The sequence below is a fragment of the Gouania willdenowi genome, chromosome 19 (genome assembly GCF_900634775.1).
Source record: "Gouania willdenowi chromosome 19, fGouWil2.1, whole genome shotgun sequence".
Taxonomy (NCBI): domain Eukaryota; kingdom Metazoa; phylum Chordata; class Actinopteri; order Blenniiformes; family Gobiesocidae; genus Gouania; species Gouania willdenowi.
Window position 1 is genome coordinate 15,320,716 of NC_041062.1, and position 26,536 is coordinate 15,347,251.

General features: G+C 39.9%; 1 protein-coding gene across 8 annotated transcripts in view; it reads right to left on the minus strand.

The window, feature by feature from the left end:
* The window catches only part of mrtfab (myocardin related transcription factor Ab), a 56,744-nt gene that overhangs the window by 22,179 nt on the left and 8,029 nt on the right, over positions 1-26,536 (minus strand). For 5 of the 8 annotated variants that reach the window (XM_028475681.1, XM_028475679.1, XM_028475678.1 and 2 more), the window contains exon 3: positions 26,269-26,436. In XM_028475681.1, coding sequence (XP_028331482.1) covers positions 26,269-26,431 — 163 coding nt within the window. In that variant the 5' untranslated portion in view covers positions 26,432-26,436. Of the gene's footprint in view, positions 1-6,972; positions 7,707-20,233; positions 20,808-26,268; positions 26,437-26,536 lie in introns of those variants that run through there. The other 3 variants (XM_028475682.1, XM_028475680.1, XM_028475683.1) reach the window with 3 other exon arrangements.

Genomic DNA, 26,536 nt, shown 5'->3' on the forward strand with positions numbered 1-26,536 from the left:
GGTTTTTAAATCTGGACTCATTGAGAGACCACCAGAGCGCAGGATCCTGACTGGGTGATATTCCTTCTTCGTTTGTGTAACGTTCTATTTCAGAATGGTCAGATGTGACCGTGTCCCCCTTGAAATAGTCCTCTCCGAAGAATGAAACCATTGCATCCACCTGTTTAGCCCTTTTAGCGGGCCCGGACTCGTCATCATCAACGCGCGCACTATCACCTGAGACCGCACGGAGGCCGGACAACAGATCTCTAACCTTTTCTTGCACAGCTTCCTTAACCTCCTTGGTCGTGAACTTTAGGTGTTTGTGACGTGGATCCAAAAAGGATGCGATGAAAGCTGCCTTCTTCGCGGTGCCGGTGTTTTCAGGTTCCATTCGAGAGGTGAGAGAGTCTGACACTCTTCTCTTGAATTCTGAGACTCTTGGAGACTCCCCCTCGTCCCGCTGCAGGTGTCTGACAAGGAAGCCATTATATTTTAATAGAATAATTCTCCATTTTCCCGCATATAGACACAAAATCATATAATCAATTAAAAAAAAAAACACACACACACGCGCGCTCACCTGGAAAGCAGAGCAGCTGTAATCGGGTAAACGACTGACACCGACACTTCTTTTTCACTGCACAGTGCGGTTGTGGCTGACTTCAGCGCACGTAAAACTGGAAGCAGTTCTTCCATGGTGTGCCAGTTGGCATCGGTGAGATCCAGGGTCCTGGCATCCGACAATTTGGTCACCTCTCGGTCGGACAGAACTGCTGCTATGGTCCAACGTTGCTCGAGCAGGCGTTCAAACATATCATGGATAGAGTTCCATCTTGTTTTTACATACTGGATGAGACGGTGAGGCTCCTTAAGTTGTATCGCCTGCTTCTTCTTGAGCGCCTCAGACGCAACGGTGCTGTGATGAAAGTGCGAGACAAGACGACTTGCCCCGCCGACAACATTAGCTATCGAGTTCAATTTGAAGCCATCATTGACGGCTAGCTGCAACGTGTGTGCAAAGCATCGGTGTGACTCCCATTCCAGGTGGCGAGAGGTTGCCACAGTTACATTAGTAGCATTGTCGTGAACGCATGCTACAATTTTGTCGGCTATCCCCCAGTCCTCAGCTGCTGCTCCCAGAACATTCGCAAGATTTTCGGCGGTATGCCTCTCTGGCATGGCGCGTGTCTGCAGGAGAGCAGTTTTCATTTTCCAGTCCTCAAAATAGTGAGCCGTAACAGTCACGTACGACTCTGTAGTCAGAGCCGTCCATGCGTCTGTGGTGATGGCCAGGTGTTCTGCTGCACAGAGCGATTCACGGAGAGATGCAGCCTTATCTTCATACATTTTTTCCAAACGCACAGTCGTCGTTTTGCGACATGGCACTTGATAATCGGGCTCAAGAAAAGCCATTAATTCACGAAAACCTACCCCCTCGACAAAGCTGACAGGCAGGACATCTTTAGCTACCATGCTAGTCATTAGACCAGTGATCTTCTCTGCGCGGCTAATGTCCAGCTTTCGCACCCTGAAGGCGTCCATGCTGCTCTGTTTTAATGAAGACGGCATCGGGTGTTTTTTCTCGAGGTGAGCCAGCATCCCTGACGTGGATGTGTGGAAAGCGTAGTCCTTGCCGCACAATTTGCACCTCACTACCTTATCATCAATTTTGCTAAAACTCCCCCACACCTTGCTCCTGTTACGCGCTGCTGCCGCCATGTTGACTGTGTCTCCTGTAACCATGGTTACCACACACGTGTGTGTATTTGAATGAGGGTCAAGTGGCGATCCCATTTAGAAAAAGTTGATTTGTTTTACTTAAAATATTTAATTTCATTATGGGAAAAGTGGCACTTTATGATGTGTATTTGAATAGAAAATGTAATAAATTAAAAGCCAAAAAATAAAAATGCAATCTGGAAATCCCACAAGCCCCGCCCCCTCGACGTGTCGACACTCTATTTTTTTTGTCGAGGGGAGCATGTGTCGAATGTCGGTCGTTTTGTCGACAAAAAGTCCCATCCCTAACACAAACACACCTACAAACACACAAAGTGAGGAGGGCATGGAGTACAAGATGCCACACTGCTTGGCACTTCCAAGGAAGACGTTTATTCTGGGAAAGAGAATTTTACACTCTCTCTTTCCAAGCCTCACATCACTGAGCCCCCTCCTCATTGTGTGTGACACCGAGCTACTCCCATCCCCGCTACTGCTGCTGCTGCTCTCAAATCCTCTATTAATGCCTTTATTCCTGAAAGTGACTCATCTGTCCAACCATCTGTCCAATAAAGTCCAAAAAACAAAAACAAAAAGACGGTCATCAACATCCCCCGCCAGATTGGTTCTCATTATGACTCACAACCTTTTCCTAAATGTCCTAAATCTAACTTAGAAAATATTATCACATCAGAATATAAAATTACTATCTTAAACGTTTTCTAAGACAAGCTGTCCCCTTTGAAGATACCTCGAATAGAGCAAAAACAGAAAAAATAATTGTGCGCTTCTCATTTTCGAACTCCATCAAGGTATTGATACCCTGAAGCCACACACCGAATTTGGTTATCCTATCTTAAACGGTTTCTGAGAAAAACTGTCCCCTTTAACTTGGATGGACGGACGGACCGACGCACGCACGGAGCTCAAATCTATATTTCCCTTCTACATTTTGTGGCGGCGGATAATAAAACTCTAAAAGATGGAATATGGCTATTTTTATTGCTTTTAGATAATTCTGCATTCTCATGGTGGCAGCTCAGAGAAGAAAGCGTTGGTGTGATGTGTAAAAATATTGCAGGAGTGTTGAAATCTTATCTCTGGCTTTGATAACAACTCGCAGTGTCTAGAAAACCACATTCAATATGACTATTATGAAGCTAATAAGATTTTTTCAAAAGTTTGGATCACTGCACAACTTTGCCATGCACGTAACTTTGTAAATGTAAACTAGGACAATTAATTCAGGGCAGAATATTATAGTCTTTTATCCTTTTAAACAAAACAAACATTGACATTGTCTTTAAAAAGACAACTTTTGTCCTTTAGTCTCAGGCTGGAGGACTGTGGTTACACTTCTTCCTACATTGTATTGTATTAAAGTCTAACCAGAAATCAGAATGTGAAACATGTTCACTGTTGGACATTCTAATTCCCAGCAATGATGGTTTACATAAAGTAAACAAGACATTCATCCTGGATTAACTAATCCAGTACAGTAATCTGAATGCTTGAACTGTCTATAAATGTAAACTATAGACAGTTGGTATAAATGGGAATCTTATTAACAACAAATCAATCTTTTGTGGTCTTAATTGATCAAACTTAATGCCTGAAACTCCTGCAAAAACACACAGACAACATTATCAACATTAGTCAGCTGTAATGCAGCTGAGTGCTATTTGGTTAAATGAGTAAAAAGCTTTAAAAAAGGAGGATTTTAATGGAGTAGCAGGCCACAGCCATAGCTTGTTGAGGAGACACAAAGGTTGACAGATGATAGAGATGATCAGACGTCTGAGGTTGAGATGATGTAGGAGAACAGGCTGATAGTATTCCTGAAGGACAGCCTGCAAAGTTAATGTACATCCACAAATAAACAACAGCTGACCACAGAAAAAGAAAAGTACAGTCTATCTACTTCTTCTTCTGTGGAAATCTTAGTTCCTGTGCGCAAACAATCACCAAATTTTGCACAAAGATCCGGTCCCATGCCAGATTGCCTCAGCTGCAAAAACAGGCCAATCGTCCTATAGAAAGCATTGAGTTAATTTTTTCTTTAATTCACACCAACCAAATGTGCTACAGTTTTGCAACTTTTGCCATGATACAATGATGATTTATCAAAAACTGAGCCCAGTGCATCAAAATGGTTTGCTGTAAAATGCTTTTTCAATATTCCTTTAAACAAACAAAAAAAAATCACAATTTTGAAATATGGTAGATGAATATATCAATTATATTTTACAGAAACATAATTTTACAGCATTTCAAGATTTGCTCTCATGTGACCAATTCAGTCAATGCAAAAACTGCAGTTTTTCCACTTCTTTTTGCCGATAATCATTGTTAAAAACAAATTACCAACATCTCCATGCTCTAGATGCAATTTGTGTATTTTTGTCTAAATAACTACATTTTTGACTGCCATCTTTGAATCCCAGTTACTAATCTTACAGAATGTGTAACGGTGTCCCATTCTGCTGCTCTTTAGGAAGGTAAACTCTCTGTCACATTTTACAACGTATTTACACCAGTTCTTTGTTTTTTCCGCCGGAACGTCTTCATTCAGTTGTTTCCTGGTTTGTTGCCGCTGTCTGCACTAATCTTGTGAGAACTGCCACCAAGACCATTTCAGAAGGCAGTTCTCACGAGGCTAGTGACGGCATTCAATTTAGTAACGTCTCTTTTAATTATTATTACAATAAAATACAGAATATTCACGGTAAAATACTAATACGGGACGATGGTGGGAAAGAGGGGTAAAATACGGGAGTTTCCCGGATACTTGACAGGTATGCATGTGCTTTATGTAAATTTTGTTTTGATCTGTTCATGATATGAAGAAGACTTTGAAAAAGTCAAATGAGCATGGAGATCAGGCATGGGTGGTTGTAGTAGAGCCAGAATGTTGTTGGCCAACTGGGCTAATCCTGCTGAGCTCATGTGTCAGTGGATTTGATTAAACATGTCTGAGTTGGTCAGCGTCCCCGAAGACCCCTGGCTTGGCACGGTAAAGCCTCCGCACACCAGAGGCAGCCACACACATGACGGCAAAACAGAGTGCGACAAAAGAGCACGACGACCGCTCATCGAAATAACGCACGCACGCACGCGCGCGCACACACACACACACACACACACACACACACACACACACACACACACACACACACACACACACACACACACACACACACACACACACACACACACACACACACACACACACACACACACACACACACACACACACACACACACACACACACACACACACACACACACACACACACACACACACACACACACACACACACACACGCCTCAGACGATTTCACGTGGCTTCACATTGGGCAGATGAATGCTTCTACTGGGAAGGATTGGATTTTTTTTCCTCTCCATGAGCTCATTATTTGGACAGTGACAAAGTTTGACAGCAGGTCCTGATTGCAGCAGGTGTGATGCATTTCAGTGACGTTAGAAACAAGGTGGGCAGTTCCATCAAGGGAATGTTAAGGTCAGTGGTTCGTTGGAAACATTCCCACTGCTGCACTGTGCGGAGAGGACAGATGACATCAAGGCAAAGTGCCATGAATACTGATTATTTTACAGTTCCAACATCGGACTCCAGGCTTAATGCAATCTGCAGCTCACCACCACCACCACCACTACCACCACCACACTCTATAGTCTCCTTACGCACCATGACTGTGCAAGATGCCAGTTGTTAGTATGCAGAATACACTGACACCTTTCTCCGTTATTAATGCCTTCCCACTCTATATACTTTCATTGAGCTCTTTGAAAGAGTCTGACCTCATAGGAATGTTTGGTTTCATCTGCAGCCTGTCATCTGTGACTCTGGCGTGTGTTTGTAACGATACTTATAAACAAAGTGACGCTCCCACTCCACTGTTGTACTAACCAAAGATCACACCAAATTAGGTTCTAACTTCAAATTTTATCTCGCCGCTGCATAAGCTAATGTGCTAATATGACAAAAAAATGAATTACTACAGTACTACAGTTTTTTAAAAAAAAGGACTAAAAACTTTCCTTTTTAGCAAAACCTTTAGTTTTTCCACTCCGGGTGGTTTTGAAATTATTTAATTTTTAACCTGTAGCACGGATTCGTTTTAATGTAAAGTGTATTACAAACAAAGCACATTATTATTGCAGATTATTATGTATTCCTGAGTATTTTCCAAATTCCTGTTGAAGGCAAAAATGGTCATAATTTAAAATCTGAATTAAAATTCAGTTTATAGTCATTGGTTCAACTTTGTTCATCATCTTAAATTGTGAACAAAGGGCCTTTTGAATTGTTTATAACATTTTTGTTCACTAAAACTGCAAAAGTCATCAATAATTATGAAAAAAGGTGATTTTTTCACATCTTAGTTTGAAAAGGAGCTGAGGGAACCTTTCTTTATTTACTTTGTATATATATATATATATATATATATATATATATATATATATATATACAGTATATATATATATATATTTCCCATTTCTGTGCATTGAGATTAATTTGTTGTAATTTGAACAATACAATTAAAATTGAATTGAATTGAATTTGTTGTTTTCTAAAGTAATTCACTTGATCTTCTGTATTTTGTTCCTTGTTTTGTAGCATAAAAATTGTAAGAAAGATAAACCAATGACTGTTGTCTGAAAGTGTGCACTGTATTTTAATGCTCTCACAAAATGAAAATAAAAAATGTAAAAAAAAGAAGAAAAAAAAAAAAAAAAAAAAAAGGAGCTGAGGGAAGTAATCATGTCACCTTTTGACTTTTCAAAATAAGACATTAGATCTAACCCTAACCCACACCATGAAACCATCTTATTTCTAACCTCAACACACCAATAAATGAAGGTTAAAAACATAAGACGAATAAAGATTTGGGTGTTTGCTTCTTTTCAAGGCCACATGTTGAGGAACCCACGTAAAGATGATGGATTTGATCATCAAGCTTTACTGCGCTCGCTCAACCAAAATGCAACCTGATTGCTACCATCATCTGCGTGACTCATTTTCGCCCACAACTGCCAACACACAGGCCAAGTGTTTTATATTCAGAGATCTATCATGCACTCACTGAGACTTTCTTCCACTTAAGATAAGTCGGTAAATGACAAACAATGATCAATAACAGAGCTCTAGTGAATAAATATTCATTTACTTAAAAAGCCAGCGTGTGTCTAATATGCAGACGTACACTAAAGCACACAAACACAAATAATATTGTGTTTCAGAATGCCCACCTTCTTTAAGGCTGTGATACACAAGTCTGTCATGTTCCATTTTCTTCTCCATGTCGTCTGCCATTGGAGGAGAGCCCAGAGGGGAGGCTTCAAATGACAGGCAGTGGTTGGTGTCCAACATTGTCATTTGAAATGGAAACAAATTAAGTGGTAAACATTGCAGCTCTGGTTCATAAAAAAAATGTAAAAAAGTCTTGCATCAAAGTTGAAAATGTCGATATCCAGAAAGAGAGAAAGAAAAAGTCCTTGGTGAGTCAAATGTCACTCCAGAATTATATGAACTTCATCTTTACAAAAGATTAGAAGAATGTATGGATTTAAAAAACAAACAAAAAAACAAACACTATTTAATGGAAAACGACTGCTGCAGTAGTTTCTTGCTTGTTTGAGAGCCTCTCTTCTGTTTTAGAGTAATCGATTTGCTCAGTCTCAGCCTCTCTCCTTCTATTCGCTCATACTCGCTCCTTGTTATGCAGCTCAAGAGTCACGACAGCCGTGTTCTGCAGTTTGTCCGGGTGCGGATGATGATTCAAATCCTTAGCGTGGGACAACGGCCCAGAGATTCAAAGAAATCCAAGGGCAAAGACAGCGAAAATGAGCCAGCGGCTGGAGAGAAGAGGATGGCAGTGAGCTGAGCAGAGAATGAAAGTGCTCTGGTTGCAGTTCGCACGCGCACGCACACGCACACGGCTGCTGATAAAGTTCTCCTGCTCAGCTGTTGCCATTCATTCAATGTACCAAGTTAAAGGAGGGGTACTACATGCAAACCTGCTTGTTATTCATCACACACACACTCTCGTGCACATCAACGACACTCAAACAACCTGTACCTCAACATTTCCTCTCTAGGCTGGCAATGAGACACACTGTTATATGGGATGATAAGGGTTTCTATACTGGTTCTATACAGCAGTGTTTCTCAAATGGGGGTACGCAATGGCACTACAGGGGGTACTTGATAGAGAGAGAGAGGAAAATTAACAAATAAAAGTGTTAAAAATATGAGTTTTTATGTTTATTTTTAGTAAAAAATAATAACCATACGGAATATTACCAGCAACTCACAAAACAACAACAAAAACACACAAAATACGAAAAAAATATCCAGACAAAATACACAAAATGTACCGACAAAATACACAAAATGACACCAAAAACAAACACACACTAAGAGAGAAAAATGCCTACGATTACCAGTGACACACAAAACGACAACAAAGACACATTAAATGAGGGGAAAAAAATACACATTACTACAAAATACACAAAAATAACAAAGACACACAAAACGACTTAAGAAACAACCGAACGACACCAAAAACACACACACAGAGAGAGAATCATTGAAATAATACCAACAGCACACAAAATAAGAGAATAATATACTAAATAATATAACAAATAAACAAACAACTACACAAAGTGACTCCAAAAAACACACAAAATGATGACAGAAATTATCTTGTTTAGAACATGAACTGAAAATACACGAGTCAGTCTTGGTCCTACATAAGGAAGAAATGATACAAACTATAGAAATAAATCTATTCAGGAAGCACTAAATACTGTTTCATTCTGATTATTTACAAAATGTGATTCTATAAAATGTGTTATCACTCATTAATTCCATCATTATGCTCTATAGTTGTTTTTCCACAGAATTCTGAGCAAAACGTTGTAGTCGGACAAATGGGGTAAGTTTGAGAACCACTGCTATACAGCATGGTCTGGAATAAGTCACTCATTGATTTATAGTGGTATAGAACTCACTGACACATGGATTCAAATGAGAAACCTTTTTTTAAGTAAAGGAATGATATTAATTAGAGGTCCAGGTTGACCAATGAGCAGTCTGTGGCTCTTCCAGAATGTTGATGGCAACTCTGTCAACGGCTGCAACCCTTCCCCCCTCTCATCCCCTGTCCACTCCGTTTTTAAATAGCTGGACCAGCTGGTCATAAAGATGCTATATTCAGCTTGGTATCACCTGTGCACCGGGAGGGTTAGGTTACTGTGGGGCTTTAAAAAAAAAAAAGCAAAGATTCACTGAGCTGAAAGAGGCGCTTAGCTTTCAGATTTTTTTTTTTATAACCGCATACCGGAAAAAGTCAGGAAGAAAATATCACTTACTTCATATAACAATAATAATAATAGTAATGGTAAGGTGAGTCGCACCCCTGACTGAGACACTGACTACACCCTGAACAAACAATGTCTGGTTCATGTCAGGTAAGAGACTAAAGTCCACCTGAGAATATGATCCACATTTCCTCAGGTCAAGTGAACAAATGACGGCTGCCCACACACTCCTACACAGTATACACAATAACCTGCCAAGGGGCCTGACAAAGTCACCATAGAATCAATGCATTGTCTATAAAACTTTCATCCACTGAGGTACAAAACCTCTGTTTCTTTACTGCATTGCAGCACATAGATTATTGGTCCAATAAAACAATAGGACCCATTATGTTAACCCGATAACATCAAACCACCACTTTATCCTTTGGCCGTGCTCACCCAACGATGCTATGTGCTAAACTGAGTAAGTCGGACTCGTCACTGGTATGGAGTTGTTTGAGAATAATAAACACAGCTCATGTGTCACGTATACAGGGCAAAAATTCCAAAAGGAAGGAAACTATCGTCAAGTTTTATTTTCAGTCACCTCGACAACAAACAGAAAAAAGGCAGTGTTGAGTAGGAATAAGAAACATCCACTACACAGACTGAAAAATTAACTAGTTGTTGAATGGGCCTTAATGGCTTATTTGTTTATATAGTTTGTATGTTTTGTAGATTCACTTTGGAAGGAACAGATCTATTCTTCTTCATTACCATGAGCGAGGAAAGCTCTTTAACTTTTGCACCTGCTTTTGTTTGTTGTAGAGCTGGGAAATATATCAAGATTCAAGATATATCGTGTTTTCCATTTTGGGGATCTAAAAAAATTATAATATCGCCTATATATTCTTTAATTGCTCATTTTGTTTTAAAATACTTGTTTTAGCAGTCGCTGCTTTCACAACTTCTCAGAACAACATGAAAAACTCAGTTAGATGGATGACTGAGTGTGTCCAAACCCAGACCTTCCCCTAAACAAGCCACACTACAGAACTCACTCACACATGCTGTCCCTAAGAGGAGAAAAAGCCAAAAGTGGCACATATTGTGCAGCTGTTTGTTAATAAATGTGCCTGTGCGGCATTTTGATCATTAAATTTAACCCAGAATTGTCTTTCTGGTCAGACTTCATCAGAAAAAAACATATCGAGATTTAAATCGTATATCAGGCTCAGTGGTCATCCAATAACCGAAGGGTTGGGGGTTTGAATCCCGCTCTAGCCAAGTCACGCTCTAACCCACATTGACTTGTATGAATGTGATATGAGTGAGTTGGTGGTGGTCGGAAGGGCTGATGGCGCATTACGGCAGCCTCGCTTCTGTCAGTCTGCCCCAGGTCAGCTGTGGCTCAAATTGTAGCTTACCACCACCGTGTATGGAATGAAAAAATAATGCAAATCAATGTAAAGTGCTTTGAGTGTCTATGAAAAAGCACTATTTAAAATCCAATGCATTATTATATCGAGATGTGAGTTTTTGGTCCATATTGCCCAGCCCTGGTTTGTTGTCGTAATGTTATACGTGACAATTTTACTCTTCTTGCGTCTGTGTCTGCTAAAGCACCATTACAGATGGGGAAATATGTGAATAATGACATAAAGACTAATATAGCACCAGTTCCTCGAGTGAGGACTGGTTTGAAAAATGTCTCTGGCATTGGGAACATTCCAGTCCAGGTTTTTGGCCTTGGAAACTATTGTTTATGTTCTTATTCATTTAAAATTATTTCAAGAAATAAAAATAAAAAACGGTCAACAACAGCCGAACAGCTATTTTTTTTGGGATTGTGTTTCTATTAACAGATATCTATAAGGTATATAAGGTTTCATTAAAGGTCCCATATCATGCTATTTTTCACCAATTTCCATTTGTTCTAAGAACCCCAAAAATATAATATTTAAGGTTTATTTTCCCAAACTCGCCTGTTTTCCATAGTTTTAGCCTCTGAAAAGTCAGTTTTTGAGCAACTCGACACAAACAGGCTGATTTGTGGCCCACTTATGCATATTAATGAGTGGGTGTGTCTACACACGGGACACTGACGTTCTCCTCCCCGCACGGTGACGTAGGGCCCACCCCCTCCATAGGCGAGCTCATGCTGCTTCATAAACACGAGACAGAGCGTGGGGGCGGGGCATCGTCAGTACATACATAGACTGTAGAAAATACATACAGTACATAGCACTGGGTGAAGGACGCTGAAATGCTCACCTTCGTGGGCGTGTCTGTTTACATGTCAATCACAGCAGAGAGCTTCCTGGAGGCGCGGCTTCTCCAGCTCAGTGCTGCGTCAAATTTGTCATCAAATCAGGAATGCGTCATCAAATTGGAGCGAGGTGTTTGCTCCTTTCTTACTGCAGGGTGAGCCCAAATCACCCTCTAACTAACGATTGAGGGAATCAATGAAAAAAACACTTTGGGCATGTGTATGAAGCCCAAATAGCACTTTTATCATGTTTAAAGCACAGAAAAGTCCATTTAGCTTAACATAGGCCCTTCAAACTACGTATGTAGCAAACTATGTCAGGTTTTTTGTTGTTGTTTCAAACTCATAAGATTTTCAATTTTTTTTTTTTTTTTAAATGCCTTTAAATGTATTAATTCAATGATCCGAAATAGTCTGGATACTATTTCCTGATTTTGGGGACAGTCTGATCTTGATGGTGTACAGATTAGATCCTTGAAATATTTCCTTCCTAAAACAACACTAGTTTCCTCAAACTCCCACAAGGGAATTGGAGAGCAAAGATTGTGGAAACTGTAAACATTCACAGATACTTTTTTTTAACTTTCTTTATAAAATAAATATTACAAATTATTTATTGATAAAACCAAAACCTGAAATGAGTAAATACATTTTCACACCTAACTGAGGATAAAACAATCAGAATCAGATTAATTATTCAACACTAAGCTCCAAGAACAATAACAATAAAGCAGCTGCAAACTATGCTTTCAGTTTATTCAAGCAACTCTTTACACTGGGTTGCATGACACTGGATCTTTCAATAAAAATGTGCTCTCTAATTAATCTAACATCTGTTCAATGCAGCAACACTTGCTGCTACATTTTCTCAGAAATCTTTAATTTCAAGTCATTTCTAGAAGTATGCAAGTTTACAAGGGCCAAGCAAAGCAACTCAGAAAAAGTTTGACCTGCAAAAAGACCAAACAGGGTAAACATTAGTCTCCACAGGTCAAATCAACTATTAACATTCCAGCAAGAAAAACAGAGGGAGTTTTCCCATTACTTCCTGGTCACCAGCTCCCACCCTCCTCCACGATGGAATTCTTTGTGCTCGAAATTTTGCAGCATTAATTGATAGAAATTGGAAGTTCAGATTCATAATCTGTGGAATTTAGCTACAGAAAATGTCGACAATGATAAAAACGCTCCTCCAAAACAATACAATTATGAGATTACACCTCGTTCTAACCAACTTCTTCACAGAGTCATGTTGTGTTAGAATATCAGCATGAAACACTGGATCCATTCATGACCTGTTGTTCGTTTTTAAATGCGTTTGGTAGAAAAACAATAATCTTTATCACAATCACGTTGAACTGTTTAACGTGAATAAAGAATGTTGTCCTTACTTCACATTCGGATAAATCATTTGCGTGAACATAAAAAAGAGCTACAAAAATGTGTTGTTTTCAGGAGCCACATTCGTCTACTTGTTAAGAGGTTGGATTCTCTGCACTTCATACACTTGATTGTAGATAACTTTTTTTGTAACAGCTAATATGCCCAAGTTGGTTAAAACAGTGTTTCTCAAATGGGGGTAAATTGTCAAACAAAAACATTAAAAATATGTTTGTTTTTTTTGTTAAAAATTTTAATCACATACATACATTGATGTATACATACAGTAAATCTACACAAACACCTACATATGTACAGTATATATTCATACATGCACGGGCAGTCTCTCTCTCTCACTCTCTCTCTGAGCAAAATGTTGTAGTTCGACAAAGGGGCCAAAAAAGTCTGAGAACCACTGCTCTAAAACATGCAGGATTGGGCCCTCAAGGACTAGCAGGGTTCTCACCAGGAATTTTATAGGGGGATTGCGTGGCGTGCGAGCGAGCGCCACTGGTGCGGAAAATTTTGAGAGCTAAATTTAGTGAAGTAAAGCTAAAGTTGGGTTTGGTTTTGTTGTTTTTTTCATCTCTGTTCCACTTCCAGCCTCACTAAACAGAATTTGTTCAATTAGTGAAGATGATGATGAATGTAGTTTGAGAGTTACTCATGCTTGGTGTATGTGTGTATGTATATATATATATATATATATATATAGTCCTCCACTAATACTGTAAATACTCAGACAAAAAACAATATTTTATTCAGAAAACTGATTCCAAGACACGATTTTCAAATTTGCAAATGCAGTAATATTGGAACGAGCATAGTAATATTCAGAGAAAAAAAAAAAGAAGGCCCGGGCCGAGAGAACAGTTATTCAGACAAAAAAGAGAGTTAAAACAACCCGTTTATGCCTGGAAGTCACTTTTGTGTCCAAGTGTGCAACAATTATTATGACGGTGCAGATAAAAAAGGAAAAAACAAGCGAAAATCACCCCTACGTTGCTGAAAACGGAGCGTAGGGGGCGCCATTGCTCCGTAGTGGAGCAAAATTACAATGTCGGGGGCCCCTAGAGAACCGTGGACTAGACATGGGTACACTTGCTTTTTTAGAAAAAAAAGGCGTTAATACTAAATATAAATTATTGGTATTGGAACGTTAAAACTATAGCTGAATTTACAATATCATTATAGCGCATTCACACCAAACGCGTGAAAGCGTCAGGTCTACATTCACAACATATGGTGGACGCGCTTCTAGGGAGCGTCAGCGGTCCCGCTGCGCATCCCTAGAAGCTTTTCGCATGGCAGACGCTTTTGACGTGCGTCCGGCGCCTCCAATGCGGCAGACGCTAGAGTTGGGATTGTTGAACTTTTGGGGCATATCGCGGCCCGTTGATGTATTCAGAATAATGAGGAAAAAAAACACTGACCGGAGACAGATGGACATGCGCTCTTCAGCTGGAATAGAGAGCCTGTAGTTGGTGTCCTGGTAGGGGATGCTAGCGTCAATGCGGGTCAGCAGGTCGTCAAACTGGGCACGGGAGAGACGGAAGTAGCTCTGAAAGCGACTCTCAACCGAGCGCAGCTCTGGTGAATCCAGAAACGGCATGAACGTAACTGATCGCCACAATATCATCAATTGTATGAACACCACCTGCAACAGAGAAGCCCCTCCCCTCGAAGCGCTCCCTTCCCAACTTCTTTGGACGCACGTCCCGAGCATCTCCAACGCTAGTGATAAGCGTACTAATTCAATGAGCACGTGTCCAACTACGTGCATTAGGCACGATTTTGACGCCCGAAATGCGTTTGGTGTGAACGCAGCATTAGGAAGAAAAAAAAAAAAAAGAGTGTGGGTGACGTAATGTTGAAGAAAAAGCAAAAGTGTCGGCAGCAAGTTTGGCGAGTCTTCCCTGTGATGGAGGAGGAATAGAATGAGAGAAGAGTTGAGGTCATGGTCACCACGAGAGACTTGACGGAAAAAATAAAAGGTACGAGAGCTGACGATGGGCATCCCCTTAGCACTGATGTCACAGTATTATTACGTTACATAACTCCAACATCTGAAAATGCTTTCACCCCCAAACCTCTTGCCCTACTTTGAGAAACGTGTCATGTGTTTTTTTAACTGTAATGATTGGTTTTCTCTTTAAGTCATACAATAACAGCCCTGCCTGTAGAAAATCTGCAAAGAAATACAGTTGGAGCAGGCTAAAAATAACAAAACAGGTTAAGTGAGCATGGATGTGTTACAGTGTGGTTTTTTCTTGTACTTGAATATACTAAAATGTGCTCAGTATTAGTTTTTCTCTGCTGCTTTAAGCACTTTTCTTCAGTAAGGTGAGAGTGTTATAAGCCTCTTGGGTCTTCCTTCTCCACTCCGCTCTTCTTTCTGTACTGTATATAATATCTATTAAAAGCCAGGGTGTTAATTCGCTTCAGTGTCAGGGTTTTTTATTAGACATGGACCTTTAACGGGGACATAATAGCAGGTGCAAAATGAAAAACAAAAATTAAGTCAAAATACGCTCAATCTCTGGCCATTCCAGTTGTTTCCTTGGTGCGGGCTTGACTGATACACATTCATGTTTATGTAAACAGAGTTTACTCAGTAAACACATACCTTCAGTGAACCTAAATGTTTACTTTTCACACTAGATCAAAATGTGTAAAAAACAGCATTGATGACCTCGAAGAGGAATTTAGATACAAACACAAACAGCTACTACCTCACTAGCAGAAGCATGTGAAAAAGACTTAAAACTTTTGTGACAAATGCTTTTAATCTCAAAGTTAGGTCATCCCTAATTAAAATAACCTAATTTACATGATCACAAAATATTTTTATAATCATTTCAGGTCAACCTTTATGATTTTCTTCATATTTTATTACACTGGGGGGGAAAAAACAAACCTTTCTATGTAATCATGATTTACTACAACACATTAATTTCATACCAATCAACCATTCATTCAGTTTTTCTAAAAGAGCAATATTTACACGTGTGGGATGACATCATGCGACAAGTAAAAGTAGATTGGTTTGAGGGCCTCCAACATAATGGATTTGTTTCACACTAAGCCTATATAATGTCACTGTCCCATAAGAGGATGAACATGACATGACTCTCAGCTTCTGATCAACCTTTTTTTTTTTTTTCCGAACCCACATCCAGAATATCTCCAGACTGCATTTTGTGTCCCAGTTCACGTCTGAGTCAGTCCAACAGACCAAGTGTCCTGTCAGTGCCCACTGACCTCAGTGGCTCCCATTATGTGGACCACGCCTGCTGCAGGCAGGTGAGTCACAGACTAATGACTGTTCCATTATTCAACATCTCAACCACACAGAAGATAAATGTCTTCTGTTCATGTAGCTGTGGTTGCAGCAGCAGGCTGCAATGAATGACCAACTCCAATTGTTTGTACATAGTAGCTACCGTCAGGTCAAACCCTCACTCTCACATTTGACAAGTACATCTAAAAGTTGTTTTCATCCACTATTGATGCCAGTGTGCCCTCAAAAACTCTGCCAAATTGATGTTTCTGTTGAAAATTGTGTCAAACATGACAAATGTTCATTTTGTGCCCGAATACAGCCAAAATTTAATGTCTCGTGGAGTGACGTCATATCACGGGGAACACCATAAACAAACCAGAACAAAATAGTATCACGGTATTCCATGTCTGGTGAAGAAACAGGGGAAATCATGGTAAAAATGAATTAAAAACCCTTCTTAAATATCAGAAATTTAACTTTGAACAACGCTGTCCAACCTCGTATCGTAAATTTTGTTTGATGACGTGAGGCATTATAGATAAGTTGTGACAAAACCCAGAAAAAGAATAGATTCTACCTAGTATCGTTGCCAGTTTCGGTTTCGGTGTCAGCTTTGCATTCTTCTATGGGATTCTCAATCCCACAATGCAATGCGCGTGACCATTTGTCCACAAACCCATTGTTTGTGATGGAGACAAAAACAATCTTGCGTGGAGAAATTTCAATCTTCGACATTTGTGAGTAAATCTCACGTTTTTTTTTATTTATTTTATTTAAAGTGTGGTAATTGTGTTATAAGTTTGGGTGTGATAATAATTAGCAATTGTGCAATAACAGTCGCTGATAGTGATATGACTTGTTCGCACCTTTATACAAGCCGTAACCAAAATAGAGTATGTGTTATGAAAGCTATATACTGTATTATTATCTACATCTCCTCCACTAATGCTGGATTGCTGCCCACAAATGTCAATAAGTTAAAGCAACAATAATCTTGGTGCATTTCATTTCACACAAGATAATGCAAGTCTCGATGTCTCAGTGCTTGGATGTCTCAGTCTGAGTGTTTGTGTGTTCTTTATCATGTGGTAACAAGAATATTTAGTGTTAAAGTATGTGTGGCCAGGCACATCTGTACAACTCTCCTGGCTCTTTCAGTCAAATACATGCTGTGAGATGAAGTGCGTGTTTGTGTATCCATGCTTGTGTTGCTTTAAAAACCAGTTAGATACATGGGTAGGCTTGCACTGGTGGGTGTGCAGGCATCGTGTTGCTACGAGCAGACCTATGAACGCTGATAAGGAGCTTTTTTTTTCTAGCTTCAGGCCACAAATCTGCAGAAAGATCTTTGACTGTACGCTCTCTCTCCCCTTGAATCCCCTACTTATCATCTGACAGGAATGCACTACAGCACAAATCAAAGCTGTTAGTGCTTGTCGAAATGCCATACTGTTAGGACACACTGTGAAAATGGGAGGCTACCAGGTCCTGTACGTGCATGTCCATGTCCCGACACTGACACGGTTAGTAAAGCGTGCTTGTATTTGTGAAAATCATTCATTTAAATCATAAGGGCGGTCATTTAGTAAAGTGGTTCTCAACCTTTTTGGGCTCAAGCACCCTCAAGTACCCCCTTTGTCAGAATACAACATTTTGCTTAGTAAACTATTTAAAAGCAACAATAGAGCATAATGATGGAATGAATTACACGAACACACATTTTAAAGAATCTCATTTTGTAAATATGTGAAAAGAAACAGTATTTAGTGCAGTGGTTCCCAAGCTTTTTGAATTTCTGGCAACCCCACACTTTTTTTCTAGAATTAGTTTTTGATCATGTTTGAGCTCATATATACATTTATTTTTACTACATTTTAGTTGAAATAGATTCACAAAGTGAACGTATAGAAACAGTTTAAGATTGAGGTTTTTCATTAAAAAAAAAAAACAATAATAAAAAATTTCAAAATTTCTCTCTTAATTTTTCAGAAATTTCAGGCGACCCCATTTAAACTCCACACAACCCCACATGGGGTCTCAACACCAAGGTTAAAAAACGATGATTTAGTGGCTCCTGAATAGATTTATTTCTAGAGTTTTATCATTTCCGGTCATATCTCGCCTGGGATGGGCCCAAGACAAATACTTATTTTGTTAATTTTTCACTCCCTCTCACTCACTCTCTCTCTCAAGTGCCCCCTGTTGTGCCATCGCGTACCGGTACCCCCATTTGAGAAAACACTGATTCAGTACAACTTTGTGATAAAACTTTTTAATAGAATTGGTCTTCTTTGCATAAACATGTTTCCTCTTCTTGTGTTTATTGAACTAAAACCTGTTTACATTCATTTATAACTACAACGCTCCTAGAGTATATGCTTGGTGGGAACGTTTCTGTGTCGCATACAGACATCAATCTACTGTCCATTAGAAGTAAATATGAAAAAAACACTGATGCACTCAACAAACACGATTAGATCAGAGGAGTCATGATTGAGTCAGTGGCAGAAATGCCTTGACGTCCAGCAGGTGTTGTGACTGGTGCAGCTGCTGGGAACAATACAAAAAAACAACACCTACATCTTTTTCCGCCTCCTTCCTTCCTCCCTGCATCCATCCTTACTCGTGGTTTCTTAGTATTATTCTTTTCTTCTTTATGGATCCTTAAGACTTTGTTCTGAGTACCTTCTCTCCTCCTTGTGACCTTTCCTCAGCCATTCTTTCTTACTTCTTTCCACATTTCTTGTTGATTAATTTATCTCTTCATACTCCTACTCTGCCTTTTAGAAGCCCGTGCTTCTCCTCCTACTCTTAAGACTGAGTGCTCCGACAGTGACTGGCCGGGCTGCTGTGGCGGCGGCTGCTGCAACAGCAGCTGGCAACTTCCCAGATCATTACATAACAGCACAATCAGTCTTCCCGAATCACTGCGGGGCTGAGCTAGCCTCGGCTGAGCTTTACTGTCATCTATCACTTTTTAAATAGTGCCCATTGGAAAAAAAACCCAAAGGGCATGTAGGTTCAAATCAGCATTTTTTATTTATGAAAACAAACGGATGGTTTCAGCCTCCTGTGAAGCAAAGCTCATATTTTATCATCCAATATCAGGCTTTGGCTTAGAGACCATCACTGAGATCAAAAACGTGTCTGATTCTCATGTATTTCTGTTATGGAAATCTAACTAATGTTGTGCCTTCCTCAAAAAACAAAAAACAAATTAAAAAAAAAACTTACGAGAATTCTGCAATTTTCCCACAGTCAGTAATTATCTTAAAACCATTGCTTCGTCATTAATACTGTCCCACAGAAAGTCACTATTGTGCAGCATAAAAAGCAAACATTTGCAGGTATATGGTCATGAGTTCTCACATAGTAGGGAAACATACTAAATGGATCACAAACTGAGCCATGAACACACGCCTGATGTTAAGATCACCATTAAAGCTCGCATTTTGTATTTTGCATTAAGTTGGGTTTTTTGTTCTTCAATCAATACATACATAAACAAACCAGCACAATTTATGGATTTTTGCAGTCATGAAAAATAAATGAAATTATATTAGAAATAAAATGGAATTATTAGTCAGCAACCGAGTCTGAAAATAATGAACGTAGCCGTCCTAAAGCGTGCATTCCATTTGTCCTGTGAAATGAGCCTTTTAAAGATCCCAGGGGTAGGCGATAAATCCTCCGCTGTGATTAAGAACAGTCTGTTCTGAGGAGCATCATTGGGTCATTGCTGCTTCCCTCTGCTGACTTCTTTAACCTAATTCCCCCTCATTTCACTAATGTTGTGGGGGGGGGGTCAGAGTTTGTCTTGGGTCTGTACCTCCAACTCTGTCCTATCTAGCTCCGCCTCTGCACGGAAACCAAGTGTGTTTGAGGACAGTTTGACAGCTGTTTCTTTTGAATAACACCTTTGACCACATACATCACTAACCCTGCCCAGTTACCCTGTCCTCAGAGCACCACCTTTAGTCCACCTCTAACAGACACAACAAAAACAGTTATTGCTGTCTTTATGAGCACATGTCTTTCTAAATGAAAAACCATAGTGCAAAGTATGAATGCATAGCAGATCTAGTTTCAAGCAAAGTGACACTTATTACGCCGTTTATTTATCTGCTGCTGAAACACTGGAAATTTCCCCTTTGTGGGACTAATAAAAGTTATCTTTATCTTTTTAAGTTCAACAAACCAAAAGCTGTGTGAGACGTTTCTTTCATTAGGTTCACTGAAAAGATGAAGTGCAGAAAAAGAGACGTTACCTGATTGAGGAGTCGCATCCCTTTGCACCATGACGAAAGGAAGTTTCCCTTGTTTGGAAGTTCAGGGATTCATTGACCCACCAACACAAAAGCAGTGGGACTAAAACAAAGCAGCAGCAAAGTGCTGAAGAAAAGTCCAATGAGAGGTGAAAAGTTTGTGTTCCTCTCCACAGGTAGCAGTGCACCTCACATTCCCTCAGTACACACTCCCCGCCTGCAAGTGTGTACACGTCCCGACGCTGAGGGCGTGAGCACGTCTGTGTCTGTGCTTTAGTGCTCCTTAGATCCCGACACGGTCCACCCTTAAGTCCCAGTGTGGTTACTATCTGTTTGCTGTGCTCTTGAAGAACACTTTTGCTCAGTTCTCAGTGCCATTAGTTGGATTTAGAATGAAAAAGGTGGAAAAGAACAAAAAGTATCCGATGCCAAGCCTCACCCCCTCAAGGACAAGGGACACACCCCCTTTCTTTTTTTTGTTCTTTTTCTTTTCCTCTCTCATTCCTTCTGTTCCCTCTCACTAATGTTATGCAATACTGCCATTTCAGATGTGACCTCCCCTTCTGCTGCTCCACCTCCTCCTCATCCGTCCCATTCTTTTACTGCTGCTGCCTACTTCTTCACTTGAGCGCTTCAAAGCCCGACTACTTCTATCTGTCACAGAACACTTTAGAGTGACTGCTTTAAAGGCTGGTTTCTTTTTATAAAAGCCTTTAAGCAAAGCTGACATTGGCACACAAGCCTGTAAACATTTTTTTTCTCAAGCTATATACACACACACAGAAACACACACGCGCACGCACCATGGCCAGTTTGACAATAAATCTCCACGCACTTGTCCATTACACGGGAAGGAACCTCATGGTGTAAACACATTGCATAACCTGATGTCTAAAGATGAAGGTTGATAAGGTTTGCTACATGGGCATGATTCTGCTTTGCTGTCACAGATGTCTCCGTATAGGTTAATTTTTTTCCGGTGTTGGCATTTTAACTGACCCTGAGGAAAAGTGGAAAACTTCGACCTAATCTCAAAGCCCTTTAATAATTCTACGTTCTGTTCGAGAGAACATTATTAATGCTGACACTGAGGCATCCTCCATGCAAGAGGCAGGAGTGCCTGCGCTGACATGTCTGCTTGGGGCTAGTAGAGTTAAACACAGGAAGAAGACCTACAGGAGCACGGGTACTTTAAAGTTGGGAGTGGTGCCCTCAGGCTGTGTGTCTGTGAGGCCCCATGTCAAGAAGTCACACAACTATTCTTAAACACTTTCCTCTAGTTTTCAACGCCCACGCTACACACTCACGGCAATCATTTCTGACTCGAAACTCTTTCCGCTGGACATTGATTTTTTATTGCATGTGAGATCATGCATTATTCTCAGGCAGCCAAGGCCAAGCGCTGAGTCAATTAAAGGTCTAACTGAATCCCAACATCAGCTCCTGAAGGAAACATGAGAGGCCAACGCCCAGCTGGGAGCAGTGGTCGGCATGCCTGCATCTTCTGATACATATGACAAAGTGGGAACTACTCAATCCCATCTCAAACCTGCAGTGAATAATAATTCCATAATCCCACTTTCCATATCTGTGACCTGTACTCACGGTGCTGCTCGCCTCTGTTATTCAGAGTGACCATAAAGCTCCGAGCACAGGCCGGCTTCAGTAGCTGCACTACACGTGATAATAACACCTACTGGAATCTGTAATCAGCAACTTCACACTAGAGAGCAGCAGATTCATAGTGAAACCCTGATCACATCTGGTGAAACTATGGCCTGGCACTTAGACAATAACCCCTGTGGACATCTGACCAGCAACTCCGAGGCAAAGATGAGGAGTTGTCTCCACAATATTCCACAACAAAACCAATTTCTAAGATGTCTTACACCCTAGGTTCCCAAAGTGGGGTGCGGAAAATGTCATAGGGGGTACGTGAAGACATGGGGAACTAGAATATAAAGGGAATAACAGTCAGGAACCTCCATGCAATTCCACAAATTACACATTGGCAGGGCTCGACACTGCAACCACATAGGTCGCATATGCGACTAATTTTTCAGTGTGTGCGAGTGAAAATGTCATCTGGTCGCATCAGTGCGAGTGCGTAGCATGACTTTATTTTGTGACGGAGCGGCTGAATGTGCCGAGTATAAACACCAATGCGCTCCTCTGTAGTGCGCGCGGTCCACGAATGGAGCCAGGCATAACGAGCCATTCACTGAGTGCTCGCTCACATTGAGGGCAGCAGTAAAAAGGAAGAACATGCGATCGCAGTGATAACGCGTACACGCTCATCAGAATCAGCATCGACGGGTCAGAACTGATGAACTATGATGCCAGGCCAGATGTTCAGCTGTGGTTCTCCCAGGCCAGGGGAAGAGGGTTAGGAAACCCCACTATAAGAGCTCGACCCTCTGAATTGAATTCCATGGGGTGAAGCAATGCAGATGCTAAGTTGGTTATGCTACTGTTAAGTTAATTCAAGTACAGCATTTCTGCAAAACAAAACAAAAACATCTTGACCTGTTAGTTCAGCCACCGCTTGTTGCAGAAAAACGTAATATTGAATTGACATTGAACCCTGAAAACATTTAGTAAATATATCTCGAGTCATTGTCAATCTTTACTTCATACAAAACTACGGTAGGCGCCAGTTAAGTCAATTACTCACTATTCATCAGCATGCATGGCTATGCTGTACATCCCCCCCGCGCTCAAAAAAAAAAAAAAAAAAGTCAAAAAGGGTGCGACCACCAGAGAGAGTTAGTCACACCAGTGCCACCACTGGAAAAGTTAGTGCACCTACCCTCTAGTGGTGACAAAGAAACACTTGCATCAAAAAAGGGCAAATATGTCGAGAGCAACATTGCTTTGCGCTAGCCAAAAGGGCTGGATGCCCTCTGCCACCACGTACTTGTGCAAAAGTGGATTTTCAACTTTGACAAACAATAAAACAAAATACAGAAAAATACTTTGCGTAGAGAAAGATTAAAGACTCAAATTCTCTCAAATTTAGCCAAACATTGCAGAGTTCTGTGCATCCTCTCAACCTCACCCTTTTCATTAAAGTTGTAGTTTTATTTCACAGTTTTAAGGTGATGAATATGTTGTATTACTGCTATATGTTCAATTAACAAATGTTTGGTAGATTTATTCGTCCAAAATAAAATAGATCGTTTCTCACTAAAAATACCAGTAGGCTAATTATTTAAATAAATCTGATATATATATATATATATATATATATATATATTATTCCTAAACAGGATAGGTAAAATTCTGAGACCAATTTCAATGTAGGGCTACATTGCATGACATTACATTATTGTGTTTTTTTAAATGTGTAGGAGTGGGGGGGTAACAAGGCTTCACGTTAAATGTCTGAAGGGGTATGTGACTGTGTGTTCTTTTCCACTGGAATCTACTAGAAGTTTTTAGTTAGTGGTTGATGTTTGAGTTTCAAAAACATTTGCAATTCCTGCTACGTCGCACACGTGACCAGTACCATAAGTGACAGCTGCCAGAGAAACGTACCAGATCTCATCCTTGCTAAAAATAACCAGGAGTGCCTGGAACTCATTGTCTGGCCACCAGTTGTTTGCAGAATTCTCCATCCTTTTTTTAGTAAATTTTTATAAACTATAGTTCCGTAAAATTAATCAGCGCTTTGCAGGGATCTCAGATACTGAACACTTTTAACCAATCAGACACTGGCTCCATAAACCCCTTCCCCCATAGTCGTCCACCTTTAAATTGTACTAATTCCAGATAAATCATAACAAAACAAAATGTAAATCTATTGCTCCAGCAGGAGAAACAAAGATCCTGCCGAGTGCAGAATGTGAGAAACAAAAGGAAATAATGTCCAGTATCAACCTAAGGTTGCAACGGTGTCTTGGACACAGAAACAACCATTTAAACTGGTCTGATTAGTTAACTTCCAGTTTAAGTAAATAATACAGTAAATATTCTAAAATGTGTGGTTGCCTCTCTTCCTGAAAAATAAGAGGATGTTGGGGCAACTTCAACAGAGAAAACCACTCTGAACTAGAATATTTCCTGAAGAAAATGCAAGTGAGGATGCAGGTGTTGGCCCGCGTCGCACTGCATTAGCTTAGCATTAGTATAAGCTAGAATTAGCATTAGCTATCAATAGCATTAGCTATCAATAGCATTATCTAACATTAGCATAAGCTAACATTAGCTTTAACATTAGCATAGCATTGACATAGCATTAGCATAACATTAGCACAACATTACATTAGCTTAACGTTAGCATTAGCCTAGCATTGTCAGTAACCTAATGTTAGCATGAGCCTAGCAAGGACATAAGCCTAGCATTAGCATTAATATAAGGCTAACCTAGTATCACCACTAACCTAGCAATAGCATTAGCCTAGCATTGTTAACCTAGCATTAGCACTAACCTAGTATTAGCTAAACATTGGCAATAAGGTTAAAAAAGTTTGAAATGGGTTGAAGGTAGTCACTGAACATGTTAAAGGTTGAATGATCAAAGTCATATGAAGAATGGCTGGGGATGAAAGGCATGAAAGTTGAAAAAGCTAACATTTCCAATAGAAATTAATGTAAAAGCTTAAAAGTTACAAATGATAAAAGCGAAAGCATAAATCTCGGGAACTTTCTGAATTGTTCGATAGCTTATTTGTCTAAATCGGACAAACGATGTAGGACGAGTTAACGCAGACAGAATTAAAAAGGCTTAACAATAACAAACAAAAACACGGTAGAAGATACCTTTGATTCTACTACCACTAGGTGTCTGAACCACTTCATTTTATAGGGTTAGAAAAGTAGAGCATCACCGCCTTAACCAATTCATTTTCCTAAAGCAAACAACTTATCTTGTGCTTAGCCTTTCAAACTACATGCATGTATTCATGAAAGCATTTAAGCTCCTATGACTAACTGATACTCTTAATATAACACTGTAAGTTGGCAGCGCAATTATAAACAAACCAAACTCAACCAGAAAAACTTGAGTTTCCTCCTTCATAACTCCAACCAAGATAAGCCTAGTCAAGTCATTATTGTGAGCAGGAAGACGTTTACTGGAACCTTTATGTTCTCTTCTGACACAAAAAACCCACAAAACTACACACACAACACTGATAAGATCTGATAACGTCTCCAGCGTTTACAAAGCTTCAAACTTGTGACACTGCTGAGGATAAAGCATTTATTCATTTAATCAATTGACAAGAAAAAACAGCACATCAATCTGAACTTCTGTCTGTAAGTGCTTTTTAAAATTCTAATCTACCTGCACTGATGTTTTTGTCATTTATAATCAATGTTGTATTTTCCAATGTCTAATCTGTAATAAAAAAGGCTAACCAATCAAAATGATTGAATAAATTAAATTTGATATCGGCAAGATGTGCTGTTGATTACTTGTGGATGCTACACTGTTATCCATCTCCATGGATACACAAAATAAGATCCTTGAAGGTTACATACCAAATTAACTGAGTAAGATTCAGGTGGTCTAGACCAGTTTGATCTGACTGTAACTGGACCACAGATTTTAGGTGGGAAAAAGAGAAAATTCAACTTTTTCGTTTGAAATTCTATGTATAAATGATATATAAATGAATCTTCATTGAAATTTCCCTTATTTTGGGAATTTAGGGAAATTTTGTGGGATAATATGAAGAAAATTTGCCAGATTTTAGAAAAATTTAGAGTTCTTTGAACAAATTGAGATGGAAAATAACTGCAAATAGTGTGGATTCTTGTATTTGGAGGGGCTGACATATCTGCAACTGAATTAGTTGGCAATTCACAAAATGTTTAATGTTTTTCGAGTGGGCCGAATTTGATGCTCTAAAGGGCTGGATTTGAGTTTGACACATGTGCTCTAAAGAGCTGTTTGTCTTCTACTCCTTTTATTCTTTTGTCATTGTCTGAAGATGAGTATAAAACATAGATCTGAATATTCAGGCACTAAGCAGCTGAATTGGACCAGGCAAAATGTGCAAAAAGCGTGAGTGAAAACAACAAACGCGTCTCACCATTTTTGCGCTGCTGCAGAGGCGGCAGATTAGGAGCGTTCTGCAGGGTGAGCTCCTGAAGCTCGCTGGTCACCGCCTCGCTTTGCGGGCTCTGGGCCGAACCTGGCGTGCTCGCAACATCCATGCTGTCGGCGTGCAGCTCCTCTCCTTTGTGCGAGTCCATTGTTGCTATGGTGACAGAGAGATCTCAAGTTCAAAAACAAAATCAGAGGCTTATTTTAGCAAAAGATTTTTGCAACACTCAAAGAAAGGATTCAAACGACAAATG